The sequence below is a fragment of the Ursus arctos genome, unplaced genomic scaffold, assembly GCF_023065955.2.
Source record: "Ursus arctos isolate Adak ecotype North America unplaced genomic scaffold, UrsArc2.0 scaffold_4, whole genome shotgun sequence".
NCBI classification, from domain to species: domain Eukaryota; kingdom Metazoa; phylum Chordata; class Mammalia; order Carnivora; family Ursidae; genus Ursus; species Ursus arctos.
The window spans coordinates 28,057,785-28,075,970 of record NW_026623056.1 but is presented as its reverse complement, the minus strand read 5'-3'; the positions used below and the strand labels follow the sequence as shown (position 1 = coordinate 28,075,970).

General features: G+C 38.0%; 1 protein-coding gene across 2 annotated transcripts in view; it reads right to left on the bottom strand.

Annotated features, from left to right (window-relative positions):
- Window positions 1-1,674: 1,674 nt before the first annotated feature.
- The window catches only part of OSBPL11 (oxysterol binding protein like 11), an 86,953-nt gene continuing 70,441 nt past the window's right edge, over window positions 1,675-18,186 (bottom strand). Inside the window, exons 11-13 of one of the 2 annotated variants that reach the window (XM_026495356.4) lie at window positions 15,464-15,646; window positions 6,882-7,035; window positions 1,675-3,327 (exon numbers count right to left, since the gene is read on the bottom strand). In XM_026495356.4, coding sequence (XP_026351141.3) covers window positions 3,262-3,327; window positions 6,882-7,035; window positions 15,464-15,646 — 403 coding nt within the window. In that variant the 3' untranslated portion in view covers window positions 1,675-3,261. Of the gene's footprint in view, window positions 3,328-6,761; window positions 7,036-15,463; window positions 15,647-18,186 lie in introns of those variants that run through there. The other variant, XM_057306492.1, reaches the window with a different exon arrangement.

The window sequence follows — 18,186 nt, the reverse complement described above, 5'->3', positions numbered from 1 at the left end:
TCTGAGCATTAACTTCGGCATCTGCGAAGTTGGCATAGCCATCTCTGACTGTAATTTCACAGTGTTTTTGTGAACCTCAAGTAGTGAAAACATATGAAAACACTTTGTAATACGTAAGAACTTCTTGTGCAGCTTGGCTTTTGGACCAAGGAGGGATCTTACGCCACTATAATATATTTTATTAGAATTTTCATTTTCATGTATATGAACTTGTATTTTACATCCTCATCTGGTAGAATCATCTTCTCCTTCTCCCACTATCTCTGGTGAATTATAAATCAGCTTCCCCTCACTGCAGTACCTCTAAGGAACCCTTCCCAAGTATGGATTCTGGAGTGATCACACCAACTTGTCTTTCTCTGGGGGGAAAACACTCAATAGAAGTTGGCCTTCATCTTAAGGCAATATTTTAAACAAAATTTCATCCTTATCTAGTTAATTAATAAATCCTTTAAGAACTAATCTGTAGAAGCTGGTTCATCAAGTATCAGATATTTATAGTTGAGACTAATGTATTAGTACTAGGATTATGGAGTGAGAAATTCAATACTTTTTTTCATCTTATTTTTGGATGCAAGTAGACATCAGAGGTGATGCTGGTCACAATTGAAGAGTACAGTGAATTGATACATAGATGCCATATCTCACCCAATACACAATCTAAAACTTACTTTTCAGGGCTTAAAAACTGTCTATTCAAAATGCAATTAATTAGAATATGATTGTGGAGCTTAATATAAATATTTGACAGAAGGTATAGGGTGGTGGTATCACCATGGCAAAAAAAAAAAAAAAAAAAAAAAGCCCAAATATGTGGCCAGAACATGGTCTTTTTGTCACTTTTGGTCTTGGACTTTTTTTTTTTTTTAAAGATTTTAATTTATTTATTTGACAGAGAGAGAGGGAACACAAGCAGCGGGAGTGGGAGAGGGAGAAGTAGGATTCCCGCCGAGCAGGGAGCCTGATTCAGGGCTCGATCCCAGAATGCTGGGATCATGACCTGAGCCGAAGGCAGACGCTTAACGACTGAGCCACCCAGGTGCCCCTGGTCTTGGACTTCTTAACACATAATTCCCAATAGCCAGAAGAAAAGTGCATCTTTAAAAGTTTGACCTAAAAGAAAAAGATACAAATAAGTAGCAACTGCTACACAGACTCATTTCTCTGGCCAATTATCAACAAGGTGTGAATAAAAGAATGAAACAGAATAGGCCTCTAGCTCTCTCTAATAGATAAGCTGCGGTGGGAAGCCAGACAGAGACAAGGTAATTACCCAAAAGTAGTATTAGTTCACTCTTGTCAAAGAAGCAATCTAGTATCATGAGGAGATTTCAATTACACATAAATGTATTGTTTTCCTGAAGAACTTTTAAAATCATATTTCAGTAATTCTTAAAATGATTCAACAATTCAATGAAATAAATAGGTATTCAAATGGTTAAAAGAACAAAACAAAAATCTCTAATTTTATACTCTTGCTCTATTTCCAGTATATTTAAATTAAACATTTTAGTCTTTAAAAACTCTTACTGAATCTACTTCCTTTTCTCCCTAAGAGGTTCCTGAAAATAAGAATGTCAAGAGAAAAATCAACATCCCTCTCAAATGAACAGGTGCTAACTCTACTAAAAATAAACCTTCTACTTCTCTCCATTCATGAAACAGACAAAGGCATTACTGTTCTCTAGTTTTATTATTTTTCAATCTTCCCAACACATGAACTATTAACTCATTTTGAGATTTTTCAGTGCATTTCACAGCAAAAATGAACAAGGGAATCATTAAAATGGTTGTACATAAACCAGTTATTTTCTTATAATTTACAATTTGTTGAAAAAATTATTGTTTTGCTGTTTTCATCCTATAACCCCTTCAATAAAACACAATTTATCAGAGCACAAAGCTTAAACTTCTTGTGATGATGCAAGAGATACAGCCACCGACATGGCTGATGAATAACAGGTATGTTACACACACTGATTGGAAGACCACATCAGAAGAAACAGAGTAAGGCACCACTCTTGGAAAATTAAGGTAGCTTGCAGTAACAAGTGTGGAGCACCGTACGTAGGTGCTCAATAAATACTTGAATGAATGATGAAAGCCATAATTAGCACTATCCTTTTAATTGCCAGCAATTCTTCAACCTCAATAAAATACTTATTTAAAAAAAGATTTGTACCTGAATACAACTTCCTGATAACCTTTTATTTCATATTCTTTCTTCAGCATTTGAGTTTCCTTGAAAAGAAAAGAGAACCATACCATACATGCACTCAGCCACATATGTAACTTCTGAATTACTGACAAATATGAATAGCTGTTTTAAATCTGAGTGAACAGAGGTAAGATGAAGCATACTTATCCAGAGGGATAGCACGTAATACTGGATATTAACCTACAGTGAAAAAAGGTAAGGAAAAAAAGTAACAGTTTTATTCTTTAATGTTTGCTATGTTCTTGAATGACTCAGTTCTTGAGAAAGGCCAAAATCTCATCATATTGACATGAACACATTTAAAAAAATTGTCTCTCAAGTGTAGTATTTAATAAAACTAGGTACTGAAAAATGTTCTGAAATTTTTCAAGTCAATGTTGCTTTCAAGTATATTAAAATGCTCAGAAGAAAAAATTCTCCATGGTTATAATTCTAATCAATTTATAAATATACTTTTTAAAAGAGAGTTCCAACAGAGCTGGATAATGGATAAGCTCCTCAGACACAGGCACACAGTCTCTTGGAAGGAACAGAACGCCTTGTTACTACAACCTGGTTGACTTTTTAACACTGATTTCAGGCACAATGGCTGAATCCACTTCTGGGTCATCGTCCTCCTCCTCTTTGTTTGTAAGAGTAGTGAACGCTTCAGTTACAGATAGAAAGCAAAGCACAAACTCTGAAAGAGACTTCACTTTTCACTAAAGAGAAATCACCGAGTTCTCACTGTTGTGTGTAGCTGCTGCCCCATGCAAAAAGAGGGGATCCAAACTTAGCAGGGACTGGATAAAAGATTAACCACCTAATAATTCCCGTGACAGGTTTTCAGATGATATTGCCCGTGTCACATGAACAGGTTGGTGAGAGGCCCATCGTGCCTCAACACTGTGGTCCTGGGGCAGTTCTACGGTGCCTTGAGAGCTACATTCGTGTTTAGCGAGATGCAGCCTGTGCAATCAGCATGCACTCAGTGCAATGACTCCGTTCTGGGAGGGTTTAGGGTCAACAGAGAAGAAGTTCATTCGGTCGAGTCTTAGTGTGTGTCACTCTGCTGGTTGTGCTGTTGGGATTATTTTCCAAAGGGGTTTATGATAAACCCAGCCGTCTCCCTGAAACAAGTAAAAAAGTAATTTAAAAAACAATTCCTCTAATATTTTCACAATCGCTAACCCAAACTAGAGGCAACACCTTCACTGATGTGGAAGTCTACTCTCACATTTAAAAACAAGAGTTTTTGTGACAGAAAAAAAAAATCTCTGTGCTGAAGACATTAAGTCATACCAGCGGTTTAGCTAGGATTAGGGGAGAAGTTCTGGTCCGGGGTACCTAGTTGATGCCCGAGGATCATTTGTAGCAGTTCTGCCAAGTTTGCCAAGACAATGCAGACTGAGCCTCACCCACAGAATGATGGGCAGCAAGCAGCTGGAACACAAGGAAATGGTCATCAAGGTACTAGCTGTTCTCTCCACCTCAACTGGCATCTCTAGTATCTGAGTACTGTTTTCTAGTTCTTTCCTGACTCTACTCTCCTTAGTTTTCCCTGGCGCTTGTGAACAGAAGGATACTGCAAGGAGATAAGGTTAGAGTCAGAGAATGAACTAGAACCAGGGGAAGAGCAAGTGAGGAAAAGAAATGCATGAAGCCATATACGGGGGTGAAGGACTTGACACAGATTGGAGTTCAGTGTTCACAGGACTAGACGAAGTAAGATCGGAACCCGTCCTTAATGCATAGTTCCTCCAATCTATTTATATTAAAGAATATTTTAAAAATATTCTTAAATATATATATTCTATCTTGTTCCTAAAATGACTTTAGGCGGGCAATTACTTGGCTCCTAGTGACAAGGCTTCATTCGCTCCTTGACTGCATTTTAGTGGGACTAAAGCACTCTTTGAGCACTCTTCTTGACTAGGCCTCATCCATGGCCTACTGAGCTCAATTTTAGCAATTAACTCTGATAAGCCAGTTTACCAAGAATCCCCCGACCCCAAATTCTTGATTTCAAAACTCCTCTTCTCCCACCCTTGATATCTAATCAAGTTCCTCTCTCCCTACCTTCATCCTCTTCTCTATTACAATAGTTCTGAATGAAGAGTTCCTTGACGTTTTTAGTAAGTATCAAAATAATTTTCCTTTAACAATAGCAACCATTAGGGGCGCCTGGGTGGCTCAGTGAGTTAAGCATCTGCCTTCGGCTCAGGTCGTGATCTTGGGGTACTGGGATCAAGCCCCATGTCGGGTTTCTTGCCCAGCGGGGAATCTGCTTCTTCCTCTCTCCACCATGCTCTCTCTCTCTCCCTCTCTCTCAAATAAATAAAATCTTAAAAAAAAAAATAGCAACCATTATGTTGTTTATATTAAATCACCTGGTTGATAATTCTCAACTCCTTATAGTACTGTTCTTTGAAAAAGATATCACCTAATCACATCATAGAATGCTAGAGTGGTAGTGGCTCTTAATAGTATCTGACCAAGAATAAATGAGAAGTAGCAACTTTACATGTCATGTTATTAGCAAGCATCAGGGTGCCTATCTTTTAAAATTTCATTAATTGTACCTTTTTCTTTAAGATTTTATTTTTAAGGGATCTCTACACCCAACATGGGGCTCGAACTCACAACCCCAAGATCAAGAGTTGCATGCTCTACTGACTGAGCCAGCCAGGTGCCCCTATATCTTTTAGCCATTATAGCCCCCTGCTCTTGACCCCCAAAGTTCACTTTTAATGATTTACAGAGGTCCTCCCTTAGAAATTCTCCTCCTAGAATCTGCTCCCGGTACATCTGCTTTCTTTGAAATGAAAAAAATCCAAAGTTACCAGACTATAACTGAATAATAACTACAAAATTTTATTTTTTCATATAAAAGAGTAGATATGTAAAGTACTTTTCCCTTTATTATTCTTATCCATGAAAATGGCCAGTACTTTTAATAGATACTCAATGATTAGAAAAATGAAGGTAATGAAGCTACTATAATAAACTATGGATTTTTAGAGTTAATAACAATGCAAAAATCAAGATCAAATTACTTTTTGCAAATTCCTTCCTGACAGACCAATATTAAAGTTCAGTGGGCTTCTTTAGACTTGGCTATCGACAAGAAAACGTTTCTTTCTTTTTTTTCTCTCTTTTTAAAAAGATTTTATTTATTTACTTTTAGAGAGAGAGAAGAGAAGAGCGCCAGCGGGGGTGGGAAGGGGCAGAGGGAGCAGTAGTACCCCGCTCAGCAGAGAACCCAATGCGGGACTCGATCCCAGGGATCATGACCCAAGCTGAAGGCAGATGCTTAACCGACTGAACCACCTAGGAGCCCTTTTTCTTTCTCTTTCAGTAATCTCTCCACCCAATGTGGGGGCTCGAACTCACAACCCTGAAATCAAGGGTTGCATGCTCTTCTGACCTGAGCCAGCCAGGCACCCCTGACAAGAAAACTTTTCTTGATAACAGCTCTGTTCTGCTATTCACCTTACTCTGAGTTCTACTAAAAAGTAATAAACAAAACAAAACAAGAATCTTTAAATTTAGATAAGACTCCAAAATTTTTTTAGTCCAGCTGCAAAATCAGGGCATCAAAGTCTTCCACATAAGCCATGGTCTCACACAGGACAGATGATGCATTACTATAAAATGTACTCCCTTGTTATTATTGGGTGGTTTTGATTGTTGTGCAATTCCTTCCTACGCTAAGCTTAGAATTCCTGGTAGGTTGGACCTACCTTAAGGGACTGCTATGCAAACTGACAAAAACTTCTACGTGAGAAAGCTAATACATATCCGAAGAAGTTTACAACAAAGGCCCTAATTTTCGGTTTTCTAGGGTAAACACCCCACTTCATTCTTTCTTCCTTAAACGTTGCAAAGATTCTAGTCACTTCACCACCTTTGTGTAGCTAATTAAGTTTCTCGTGTCTCCCTTTAAAATGTGGTCTCTCGGGGCGCCTGGGGGGCTCAGCCGTTAAGCGTCTGCCTTCGGCTCAGGGCGTGATCCCAGGGTCCTGGGATCGAGCCCCCATCGGGCTCTGTGCTCAGTGGGAAGCCTGCTTCTCCCTCTCACACTCCCCTTGCTTGTGTTCCCTCTCTTGCTCTCTGTCAAATAAATAAAATATTAAAAATAAATAAATAGGGGCGCCTGGTTGGCACAGCGGTTAAGCCTCTGCCTTCGGCTCAGGGCGTGATCCCGGCGTTATGGGACCGAGCCCCACATCAGGCTCCTCCGCTATGAGCCTGCTTCTTCCTCTCCCACTCCTCCTGCTTGTGTTCCCTCTCTCGCTGGCTGTCTCTCTGTCGAATAAATAAACAGAATCTTTAATAAATAAATAAATAAATAAATAAATAAAGTGGTCTCTGGAGGTGAACAGAGTTTCAGTGTCGTTCAAAAGGCAATAAATTATAAACTGTATAATCTATACTGTGATTGGAGATTACGTTAGCATTTTTATTTGTGGCCAATTTAATCCCAAAATCTACTTCATCTGAATTGCTGGTAAACTATCTTAACTTTGGCAAACTGTGAAAAGCTCACGAAAAAGCTCATAGTTAAGCTGGACTAGTTTCAGAAATAAAGATGTATAAGTAATGACAATTCAAGAAAGCCTAGGAAGCTAAAGTTCTCACTAAGCAGATAATGAGTTTTAGTCTGAAGACATGTAGGACAAACCTCTTTAATAAAATATTTGGTTTTCCAGGGTGTGCCTGTTTCAGTTCGATGCCTTTCTTCAGTCCTCTGGCGCTCTTCCAGGGTACGTTTGTGCTCTGTGGCTTTATCAATTTCAGATTCCCTCAGAGAGTCTGTCACATTTTTCCACAATCGCCTATAATTAGAAAAACCACACATCTTACGAGTGTTCTTTAAAAAAGTATAATTAAATAGAGCTGATGCCCTTAAAATTAACAGTAATTTTTAAAAATTATGTTTCCTGAATCAGATATGTAATTTCATGTTTGTGAGTTACAAGAACACAGAATATTATGGTGCTGATACTAATGTCCAAGATGCTGCTGATTCTACTTTTTCTTTTCAAATTAAAAATAATTTGTATTTTACCAAGTAATAGTAAGATTATTTTTAAGAAACTCAGGAAATAATAAGCAAAAAGATAAATACATTTTTTAAAAGCTAAAAGGTAAAGAGACAACTTCTACTTCTGGATATGATGAGGTGATGGGGACCAGACTTACCCTCCTGCCTTTAATCAGCTAGGCATGTATTGAAACAATGGAGACTGCAGATACTGAGCAAAGGCAGCACAGAGCAGTGATTCCTGAGAGCAGGGAAATAAATGAGGGGAGTCCTATGGGTGCTCCAACTCACTGCCTAGAGTTTATAGGCACAGCAGAGGGACAAAAGCTCAACTAACTCCAAGCAAAAGAAAACTGCCCAGACAACTGGTTGGGAAAAAGAACAGTCTGTTCAACAAACGCTGCTGGGACAAATGGGTATCTACAAGCAAAAAGAGGACCTCAGACCCTTACCTCATAAGAAAACTTCTACAAGAACACATAGGAGAAAATCTTTGAGTCTGGGTTAGGCAAAGATTTCTTAGATACAATACCAAAACCATAATCCATAAAAGAAAACACTGATAATCTCATCTTGAAAAAATAAAAATCTTATACTGAAAAAAACCCACTACGAAAATTTAAAAATGAGCAACAGACAAGGAGAAAATACTTGTAAAACATTCCAATAAAAAATTTGCATTCAGAATTCATGAAGAACTCCTGCAACCCAGGAAGACAATCACACATTTTACCAAAGATGATAAACAAATGGGTAATTAATTAGCACATGAAAATATGTTCAACATCATTAGTCATTTGGAATATGTGAATGAAAACCATAATAAGACTATTTCATACCAACTAGAAGGGGTGTAATGGGTATAAGGCAGGCAATAACAAGTGTTGACAGGATGTGGAGAACTAGAACACTTATACATTGCTGGCAGGAATGTAAAATGGTTAGCCATTCTGGAAAATAGTTTGGCAGTTTCCTGAAAAGTTAAATGTAAAACTTCCAGACAACCCAGCAATTCCAGTTTCAGGTATTTACCCAGAGAAATGAAAACCTATCCACCCAAAGATTTGCATGGGAGTGTTCATAGTGGTATTAATCATCATAGTCCAAAACCGGCAACGTCTATCAACTCGTGAATGGATAGACAAAACGTGGTTCCACAAGGGAATACTATTCAGCAATATAAAAAATGATGTTGTATCATAAATGAACCTCAAAACATCATGCTAAGTGGAAGAAGCCAGACGTAAGATACCACGTACTACATGTTTCCATTTATCTCAAGTGTTCAGAAAAGGCCAATTTATAGATGGAAACGAGGGTCCCTGAGACTGGGGATAAGAATGAAATGGACCTCAGCTGTAAATGGAAATGAGGGTCTTACAGGAGGATAAAAATTGTGAAACTGATTTATGGTGATGACTGCACTGCTCAGGGAAGTTGCTAAAAATCACTGAATTACACACTGGAAACAGGTGAATTTTATAATATGTAAAATACATCTTGATAAAGTATTTATTTTAAGATTTATTTGTCTGAGAGAGAGAGAGTGCAAGAGCAGGGGGGACCCTGCAAGGACCCTGATGTGAGACTTGATTCTAGCACCCTGGGATCATGACCTGAGCCGAAGGCAGATGCCTAACTGACTGAGCCATCCAGGCGTCCCATCTTGATAAAGTTTTTAAGTGGCAATTTTAGTATTATAGTATTAAAGTAGAATTCAAAGCAAGAACTATCACCAATGATAAAGATTTCATAATGATCAGGGCTCAGTGCATAAGAGGACATACAATCCCAAATGTGCATGTGCCTAATACAGAGCTTCAAATAACATGAAAACTTACAGAACTACAAAGAGAAAATTCAGTTATAATTGGTAATTTCAAAAACTGATCTCAATTACTGATCTCAACTGAGGGAACAAGTACACAGAAAATTAGTAACACAAAGTACTAGAAAGATACTAACAACCCACTTGAGGTAATCGATATTTACAGAATACTGTCACCTAACATCAACAGAATACACATTCTTGTCAAGTGCAATGAAACATTTACCAAGACAGAATATATTCGGGGTCATAAAACAAATCTCAATAAATCTGAAGGATTGAAACCACACCAAGTATATCCTTCGGCTAAAACTAAGTTAAATTAAAAATCAACAATGGAGGGGCGCCTGGGTGGCTCAGTCGTTAAGCGTCTGCCTTTGGCTCAGGTCATGATCCCACGGCCCTGGGATGAAGCCCCACATCAGGCTCCCTACTCAGCAGGAAGCCTACTTCTACCTCTCCCACTCCCCCTCGTGTTCCCTCTCTCGCTGTGTCTCTGTCAAATAAATAAAATCTTTAAAAAAAATCAATAATGGAAAGATAGCTGGAAAATTTCCAAATATTTGGAAATTAAACAATACATTACTAAATAACTTCATGAGTCCAAAAAAGAAAAAAAAAAAAAACACCAAGGAAAATCAGAAAGCACATATCAAAAGTCCAAAAGTTGTGAGATATAAAGCAGACCTAGAGAGAATATATTAAATATTTATAAATATTTAATTTCCTAAAAGAAGAAAAACTGACGACCTCATCAGGGGTCAAACCATGGTTGGCTCTCCACTTTTGTAAATAAATTTTTATTGTAACATAATGGTATCTACCTATCCTTTCACTGTCTGTGGCTACTTTCATGCTTCAGTGGCAGAGCTGAGTGGTTGTGATAGAGACTATCTGGCCCAATAGGCCTAAAATATTTACTCTCCGCCTTTTATAGAAAGGTTCGCTGATCCCTGACCGGAGCTTCCCTGTTAAGAAACTAGAAAAAGGAAGAGTAAATGATGTAACAAGTAAGCATAAAAGAAGAAATAAAAAAGAGCAGAAAGCAATGAATAACAAAATAGAAATGCAGACAAAAATCAATGAAATTAAAACTGGTTCTTTGAGTAAAATTAATAATCCTTTAATAAATAATCCTTAATAAAAACCTTTAATCCCATTGATCAGTCAAAGAAAACATTACCAACATAAAGAATGAAAGTGGGGACATCACTACAGAGCTTACACACACACATTAAAAAAAAACTAAGGGGATATTATAAACTATATGCCAATAAATTTGACAAACTAGATGAAATGAATCAGTGCCTTAAAAGACACAAACTACCAACCTTCACTCAAGAAGACAACCTCAATATCCCTAAAAAGGTACTGAATTGTAGTTAAAAACTTCCTCAAAGAAAACAACAGACCAATATCTCCCAAGAATGTAGATATAAAAAATCCTTAATAAAATTTTAGCAAAGAGAATCCAACAGTATCTCTTAAACATTTGTCTGCTTTAATAATAGCTGGATTTTTTCTTTTTTTAAAAAAAGATTTTATTTATTTATTTGAGAGAGCAAGCAAGCGTGAGAGAGAGTACGAGCAGCAGGGAGGGGAAGAGGAAGAGGGAGAAGGAGGCTCCGTGCTAAGCAAGGAGCCTGATGCCGGACACAATCCCAGGACCCCGAGATCAGGATCCGAGCAGAAGGCAGACACTCAACTGACTGAGCCACCCAGGCACCCAATAATAGCTGGATTCTTATAACTGTTTCTACATTCGCTCTGTTCTGATACATTGTTTTAGTTAAATTATATAAAGAAAATCTAAAGGCACCTGGGTGGCTCAGTGGGTTAAGTGGCCGACTCTTGGTTTCTGTTTAGGTCATGATCTCGGAGCCCTGGGTAGCCAACCTCCTTCTATCAACCCTCAGTTTGTTCTCTATTATTAAGAGTCTTCTTATGGGATGTTTCCCTCTCTCCTTTTTCCTTTCTCCTTTCCCACATGTTCATCTGTTTTTTTCCTTAAATTCCACATATGAGTGAGATCATATGGCATCTGTCTTTCTCTGATTGACTTATTTCACTTAGCATAATACACTCTAGCTCCCCCCACATCATTGCACATGGCAAGATTTCCATTTTTTGAAGGCTGAGTAATATTCCATTATATATATCACATCTTCTTTATCCATTCATCTTGACTGGATTTTTGAATGGATCCTGAATGATTTGCAGTGTCATGCATTGTTCACTTGAAAAATGATCTTTCAGATGTTGACATTTTATTAGGTAATATGAAAAAATCACATTCATTACTATCACCACAAATTTCATCAGAAAACCCTTTACCTGGGAAGCTTTCACACTCAGGTGGCAGGTACAAGTTTTCCAAAATTCTGATTTTTGCCTTGAAGCTTAAATAGTTTTTCCAGTTTAACTGAGATACAACTGACATACAGCACTGGTACGTCAGTTTAGGATATATGGCACAATAACTTGACTTACATGTGCTACCACAGGGAGTTTAGTTCACATCCATCATTACATATAAATACAAAAGAAAAAAGTTTTTTTCTCCTTGTGATTAGAGTTCCTAGGATCTGCTCTTTCAATAACTTTCAAATACACACACAGCAATGTTAACTCTAGTCTTCATATTGCACATTACATGCCTAGTGCTAGTTTATCTTAGAACTTGACCTTTGTACCTTTTGATCACCCTTGTCCAATTCTTCCACCCCCCACCCCCGACCTCTGGTAACCTCAAATCTGATCTATTTTCCATGAGGCTTTTATTTTGCCTAGATTGTACATATAAGTAAGACCATACAGTATTTGTCTTTCTCTGACTTATTTCATTTAGCATAATACCCTTAAGGTCCATCCATGTTGTCACAAATAGCAGGATTTCCTTTTTTCATGGTTGAATAAAATTCCATTGTGTATATACTACAACTTTTTTTTTTTTAAGTTTAAAACATTTTATTTAAGTAATCTCTACCCCTCACAGGGGGCTCAAACTTACAACCCTGAGATCGAGAGTCACATGCTCTTCCAACTCAGCCAGCCAGGCACCCCTATATACTATAGCTTCTAATCCATTCATCCACTGACAGACACTTAAGTTGTTTTCATCTATGTATTTATTTACTTTCCACTTTCTCCCCCTTCTCCTTTTTATTTAAAATTTTTTTTTTCACTTTATTTACCTTTTCATCATGGTAAGTTTACTCTTTAATCCCCATCCTCTATTTCCCCCAACCCTCACCCACCTCCCCTCTGGTTACCATCAGTATGTTTTCTATAGTTAAGAGTCTATTCATGGTTTGCCTTTTTCTCTCTGCTCATTTGTTTCTTAAATTCCACATATAAATGAGATCATATGGTATTTGTCTTTCTCTGACTTATTTAAGCTTAGCACTATACTCTCCAGGTCCATCCATGTCATTGCAAATGGCAACATTTCATTCTTTTTTATGGCTGAATAATATTCCTGTGTGTGTGTGTGTGTGTGTGTGTGTGTGTGTGTGTGTACACGTACCACATCTTCTTTATCCATTCATCTATTGATGGACACTTGGGCTGCTTCCATAGTTTATAAATAATGCTGTTATAAACATACGGGGGCAGGTACCCCTTTGAATTAGTGTTTTGTATTTTAGGGTAAATAGGCAAGTAGTACAATTACTGGATCACAGGGTAGTTCTTTAAAAATTTGAGGAACCTCCATACTGTTTTCCGTAGTGGCTGTTGCATTCCCACCAACAACGCAAGAGGTTGTCTTTTTCTCCACATCCTCACCAACACTTGTTGTTGTATCAGTTCTTTATATATTTTGAAAACTAACCCTTTATCGGAAATGTCAGTTGCAAATATCTTCTCATTCTATAGCGTGCCTTTTAGTTTTGTTGTGCAGAAACTTTTTTTATTTTGATGTAATCCCAATAGGATATTTTTGCTTTTATTTCCCTTACCTCAGGAGACATATCTAGAAAAATGTTGCTATAGCTGATGTCAGAGAAATTACTGCCTGTGCTCTCTTTCGTCTAGGATTTTTATGGTTTCAGGTTTCACATTTAGGTCTTTAATCCGTATGTTGTTTCCATTTAAATTTTATTATTAGCAAAAAATAGTGTCATTTGTTTTCCTTGAAGTGCCATGTTTGTGTCATTCACTTATAAGAAAAATGTCTGCCCAATATTGAAATTAGAACAGTCATGGTTTGCCATTCTTTTAAGCAGAAAGGGAAGAAGAAAGGGGGGGTAAACAGAAGGGGGAATGAACTATGAGAGACTATGGACTCTGGGAAACAAACTGAGGGCTTCAGAGGGGAAGGGGGTGGGAGATTGGAATAGGCTGGTGATGGGTAGTAAGGAGGGCACGTATTGCATGGTGCACTGGGTGTTATACGCAAGTAACGAATCATGGGACTTTACATCAAAAACTAGGGATGTACTGTATGGTGACTATTGTAATATAAAAAAGAAAAAAAAATAGTGTTCCATGAGAAGAGCAATTAGTTCAGCTTGAAACTCAAACAACTGCCCAAGTGCTTTTCCTCCAGATAACCATCATACTTCTCAGTATATCCACCACCAGTGCTTTATGTGTACTACCAATTTGTCATACAGAATATTAAAAAGATGGGTATTCAATGGATACTCAAAATAAAACTAGCAATCTGTACTGGTTTTTTTTTTTTGTTTTTTTTTTTTTAGAGATTTATTTTTATTCAGAGAGAGAGAGACAGCATGCATGAGCATGACTGGGTGGGGCAGAGGGAGAGGGAGAGAGAATTTCAACCAGACTCCATGCCAAGTGCAGAGCCCAAAGCCGGGCTCAGTCTCATGATCCTGAGATCATGATGTGAACAGAAACCAAGAGTCAGAGGCTCAACTGTGCCACCCAGGTGCCCCTGTACTGCTTTTTAAAGGACATTAAAAAACAAAAACAAAACAAAAACCTGGCATCTTAAAAAATGCCAGTACATGGGCAGTGAAGAATACAGTGACTACGTGTACAGTGTGTGCCACTGCCTTGGTTAGTGCTAAGAGAAGCAGTGCCAACAGAGTGAAAGACCAAATAACATCTTAGCATTATTATGAAAATAAAATTGAACTTGCAAACCTCCTGAAAATCTCAAGGACAGCTGGGGGTCCACAGACTAAACTTTAAGAACCTCTCCTTCTGGGGACATGGCGGGGGGTGCTCAGCCTGTTAAGAGACTGCCTTCGGCTCAGGTCATGATCCTAGGGTCCTGGGGTTGAGCCCTGCATCGGGCTCCCTGCTTAGCGGGGAGCCTGCTTCTCCCTCTCCCTCTGCCCTTCCCCCCCAGCTTGTGCTCTGTCAAAAGAATAAATACAATCTTAAAAAAAAAAAAGGAACTCTCCTTTTGAATCACTGTACTGTACACCTAAAACTAATTTCACATTCTATGTTAACTATCCTGGAATTAAAATAAAATAAAAAGAACCTCTCCTTTAGGATAAATCCCAAGAAGAACACTTTTCCCCAGTGATTCCTGTTTTGTTTCTTGATGCAATCGGAGTCTGGTTAATGGGTATTTGATCCCTTTACACATATAATTGTAAATGGTTTAGCTCTATTTACATGATCTTAAGATGTTACATGCTTCCTTTTATTTCCCTTTTTTCTTTTTAAATCGATACAGCAATACTTCCACAAGATATAAAATTTAAACAGTTCAAAGGGGATTCTGTGGGGCACCTGGATGGCTCAGTTGGTTAAGCGTCTGCCTTCAGCTCAGGTCATGATCCCAGAGTCCTGGAATCAAGTCCCACTCCCACCTCAGGTTCCCTGCTCAGCGGAGAGGCTGCTTCTCCCTCTCTCTCTGCCCCTCCTCCCGGCTTGTTCTCTCTCAAATAAAAAACCAAAATCTTAAAAAGGGGAGGGGGCGTCCGTGAAAGGTAAGTCTCTTTCCTATCCTAGATCCCAGTACTCCTCTCTAGAAGCAACCACTCTGAACACATCTAAGAAACTTCATATATTGCCAAAATACCCACTAGGGAGGTTGTACTAATTTATATTTTAACCAGCAGTTTGAAAATGCCTATTTGCTCACTTTTTCTCAAGAGACGTTATTGTTTAAAAAACTACTGTTTAATTTATATTCCTTTGAATTATAATTACACTGAGTAATTTTTCATTCTTAGTGGGCATTTTTTTTTTCTTCTATTTTTGAACTGCCTCTTTATGTTCTTTGCCCATTTTCCTGTTAGGGCATCTGTTTTTTGTTAATAATTTGTAAGAGCTCTATGATAAGGAGAGTAATCCTTTGACTGCTAACTGGTGAAGTGACTTGCCTAAGGTTGCAACCTAGTTAAAAGGCTTAGATTAAGATCCAGAGCTTTGGACTCTTTCCTGGATGGATGTGAGGATAAAATACCTGGATTCAAATGGATCTTGCTTCTCCAGAGGTCTTACTCTTTTCTTTGTTACTGCCAATTTAGTCAAGTCCACATACTTTGTCTCTCCATTGCTGTAACTGAACTCAAGAACACTATTCCATTCGCCTTGCACTCTGCAGACCACAGTATTGGTGATGTTGTGCTTCACTTCACCTGTAACCCTAGACGCAGGAAGAAATAAAAATATGCTCTAATAAGTGAAACTGGGCTTGCTTCTTAGTATTCTGAAACCCAAAAACATGCTTTCTGAATTCTGTTTAAATTGGTTACATAGCTCACTTCAGTTTGTCAGTGCCAATGTCAGACTCTGTAAATCCCATGACAGCTAACTAGATAGTTTTTTCAAATAATGTCACTTTAATCTTTTAGAAAGATTACTGGGAATCAAACCAGAAACTAAGTTACCATAAATGATCACAAAGTGTGATCTTTAAATGCCTGTTATAGACAAAACTATAATACTAAAACTAAACAGAAATATGAAAAATATTAACATTTCTTTTTTATTGCAGTTTTAAAATGTTTCAACATTACAATTTAACTTTTTAAAAAAACTAGTCCTATTTACTTAAAAGTCTGGAGTCCCTATATCTGAATTCTGGATATATCGATTCTATATAAAATCACATAAGCCTAATTTTAAATTAAATATAGAAACCAGATAAACCAGTAAGAGGTAGAAAAAATTGAAAAAAAAATTAAAAATTTTAATATTCTCTTCCCAAAACAGAAAAATTAAAAAAAAAAAAAAGAGTACCGGTATATAAAAATTATCATCATTAACACAGAACTCCAAGAGAACTCCAACACTACTGTTGTTGAAAGTTTAATGAAGAGTAAGTTACCTGGCTAGTTTATCAAAAGACAACAGGATACAGCTCAAATGAAGATCAGAATAAACAGGTCAATTATTTTTAATGAAGCATTTTGTGTTCACCATAGGACACAAGTAACAACAGGATCAGATAAGATAGTGGTTCAGAACTTATAGTGGGCAAATGTTAGGGTCTAATCAGTGCACCAGGGATTGTGATTTATCTGCATTCAAAAGGCAATCCACAGGACCAAAGCCCAAAGGTTCAGGCTACGGGAAGCCTAAGGAGTATCCGTAGGTGTAGGCCAAGGGCCTAGGAACCAGAAGGACACAGTACAATCCACTGTTTTCAATCAGAAGCTAATTAAAGTCTGCAAGCTCAGAACTCAAGGCAGAGATATAGGGGCCAATAAGCAAATGATACATGAACCAGATTTTGGAGATCAAGCTAAGAGGGGTTTGGAATCCAAGAACAAACCAAAATTCAAAATCAAAAGTTATATGTAATGATAGCTAACAGGACACAAAGAACACAGGGCTACAAGTCTGCTTGATTACAATACAGGTGGGAACTCAGTTATACTTCAAAGCCTATGAACTTCAGTAATTCCACTGTGAAGGGTTTCTTGCCCGACTGAATGTTTCTTGTGACGTCCATGTTTGCTCTCTGACCCCACCTGCCAACCTTGTTCCCTTCTTTGAAAATTTGCTTCTAACCCAACAGGGTATGAGGAGATGACACTGAATACTTACCCCTTCCCCTCTCCATCCACACATACCCAATCCAAATTCTGAGAATTAAGGGACCAGAAAATGTTCCTCACTTGATCCTTTACTGCCACAGTACAATCTCTCAAGTTATCCTCTCCCTCACGTGCCTTTCCACTGGAAAGAGCACACCCGGGTCCCTGTTCATACACGCTGCTTATGTGGGGTCTTTGCTGCTTAGTGCAGCCACAGAGCAAGAGCAGCACGAGGAGAGCTGGGGCAGGGAACAAGAATCACACATACCAGAGGTGCGCCACGAGGAACATGCAGAAGCAACACGAGGAGGAAGAAGGGCCTCACCTCATTCTGCTTATAATAATTCTTCGTAACAGCCTAATGCAGGGTTGGCAAACTTCTGTAAAGGACTGGGAAGTAAATACGAGGATTTGCAGGCCAGACTGTCTGTCACAACTACTTAACTCTGTCACTGTAGCATGAAAGCAGTTATAGCCAGCAAATCAATGAATATCTAAACATATAAAGCATGTAGATCTAGGGGCGCCTGAGTGTTTCCATCAGTTAAGCATCTGACTCTTGATCTTGGCTCAGGTCTTGATCTCAGGGTTGAGAGTTCAAGCCCCGCGATGGGCTCCACACTGGGCGTGGAGCCTACTTAAAAAAAGAAAAAGGGCATGTATATCTAGATCTTGTATCAACCAATAACACAGAATACGTGATCCTTAAGATACTCAGTATAGAGCTAAATCTTAAGTTATCATCCTACTCATCTTTAAAGTGAGGATGACTGATAATTGATAAGGCATTATTCTCTCACCTACTAAAAACATGACAAGTTAGCCTTTTAGATGGTCTAGACTCTGTCTCTACAGCTATCTGGAATACCAGAAAATCACTGGCTATATTAACCTGGCTTCACATATAAAGTTTTCATTGACTGGGGCGCCTAGCTGGCTCAGTTGGTGGAGCATGCAACTTTGATCTCGGGTTGTGAGTTCAAGCTCCACATTAGGTGTAGAGGTTACTTAAAAATAAAAAAATAAATCTAAAAAAATTAATAAAGAGAAAGTTTTTATTGATTGAAGGTTAAGAGTTTAACTTTGGGTTTTATTGATATATATATATGAAATAGTCACATGAAGGGTAATTACATTTTATGCA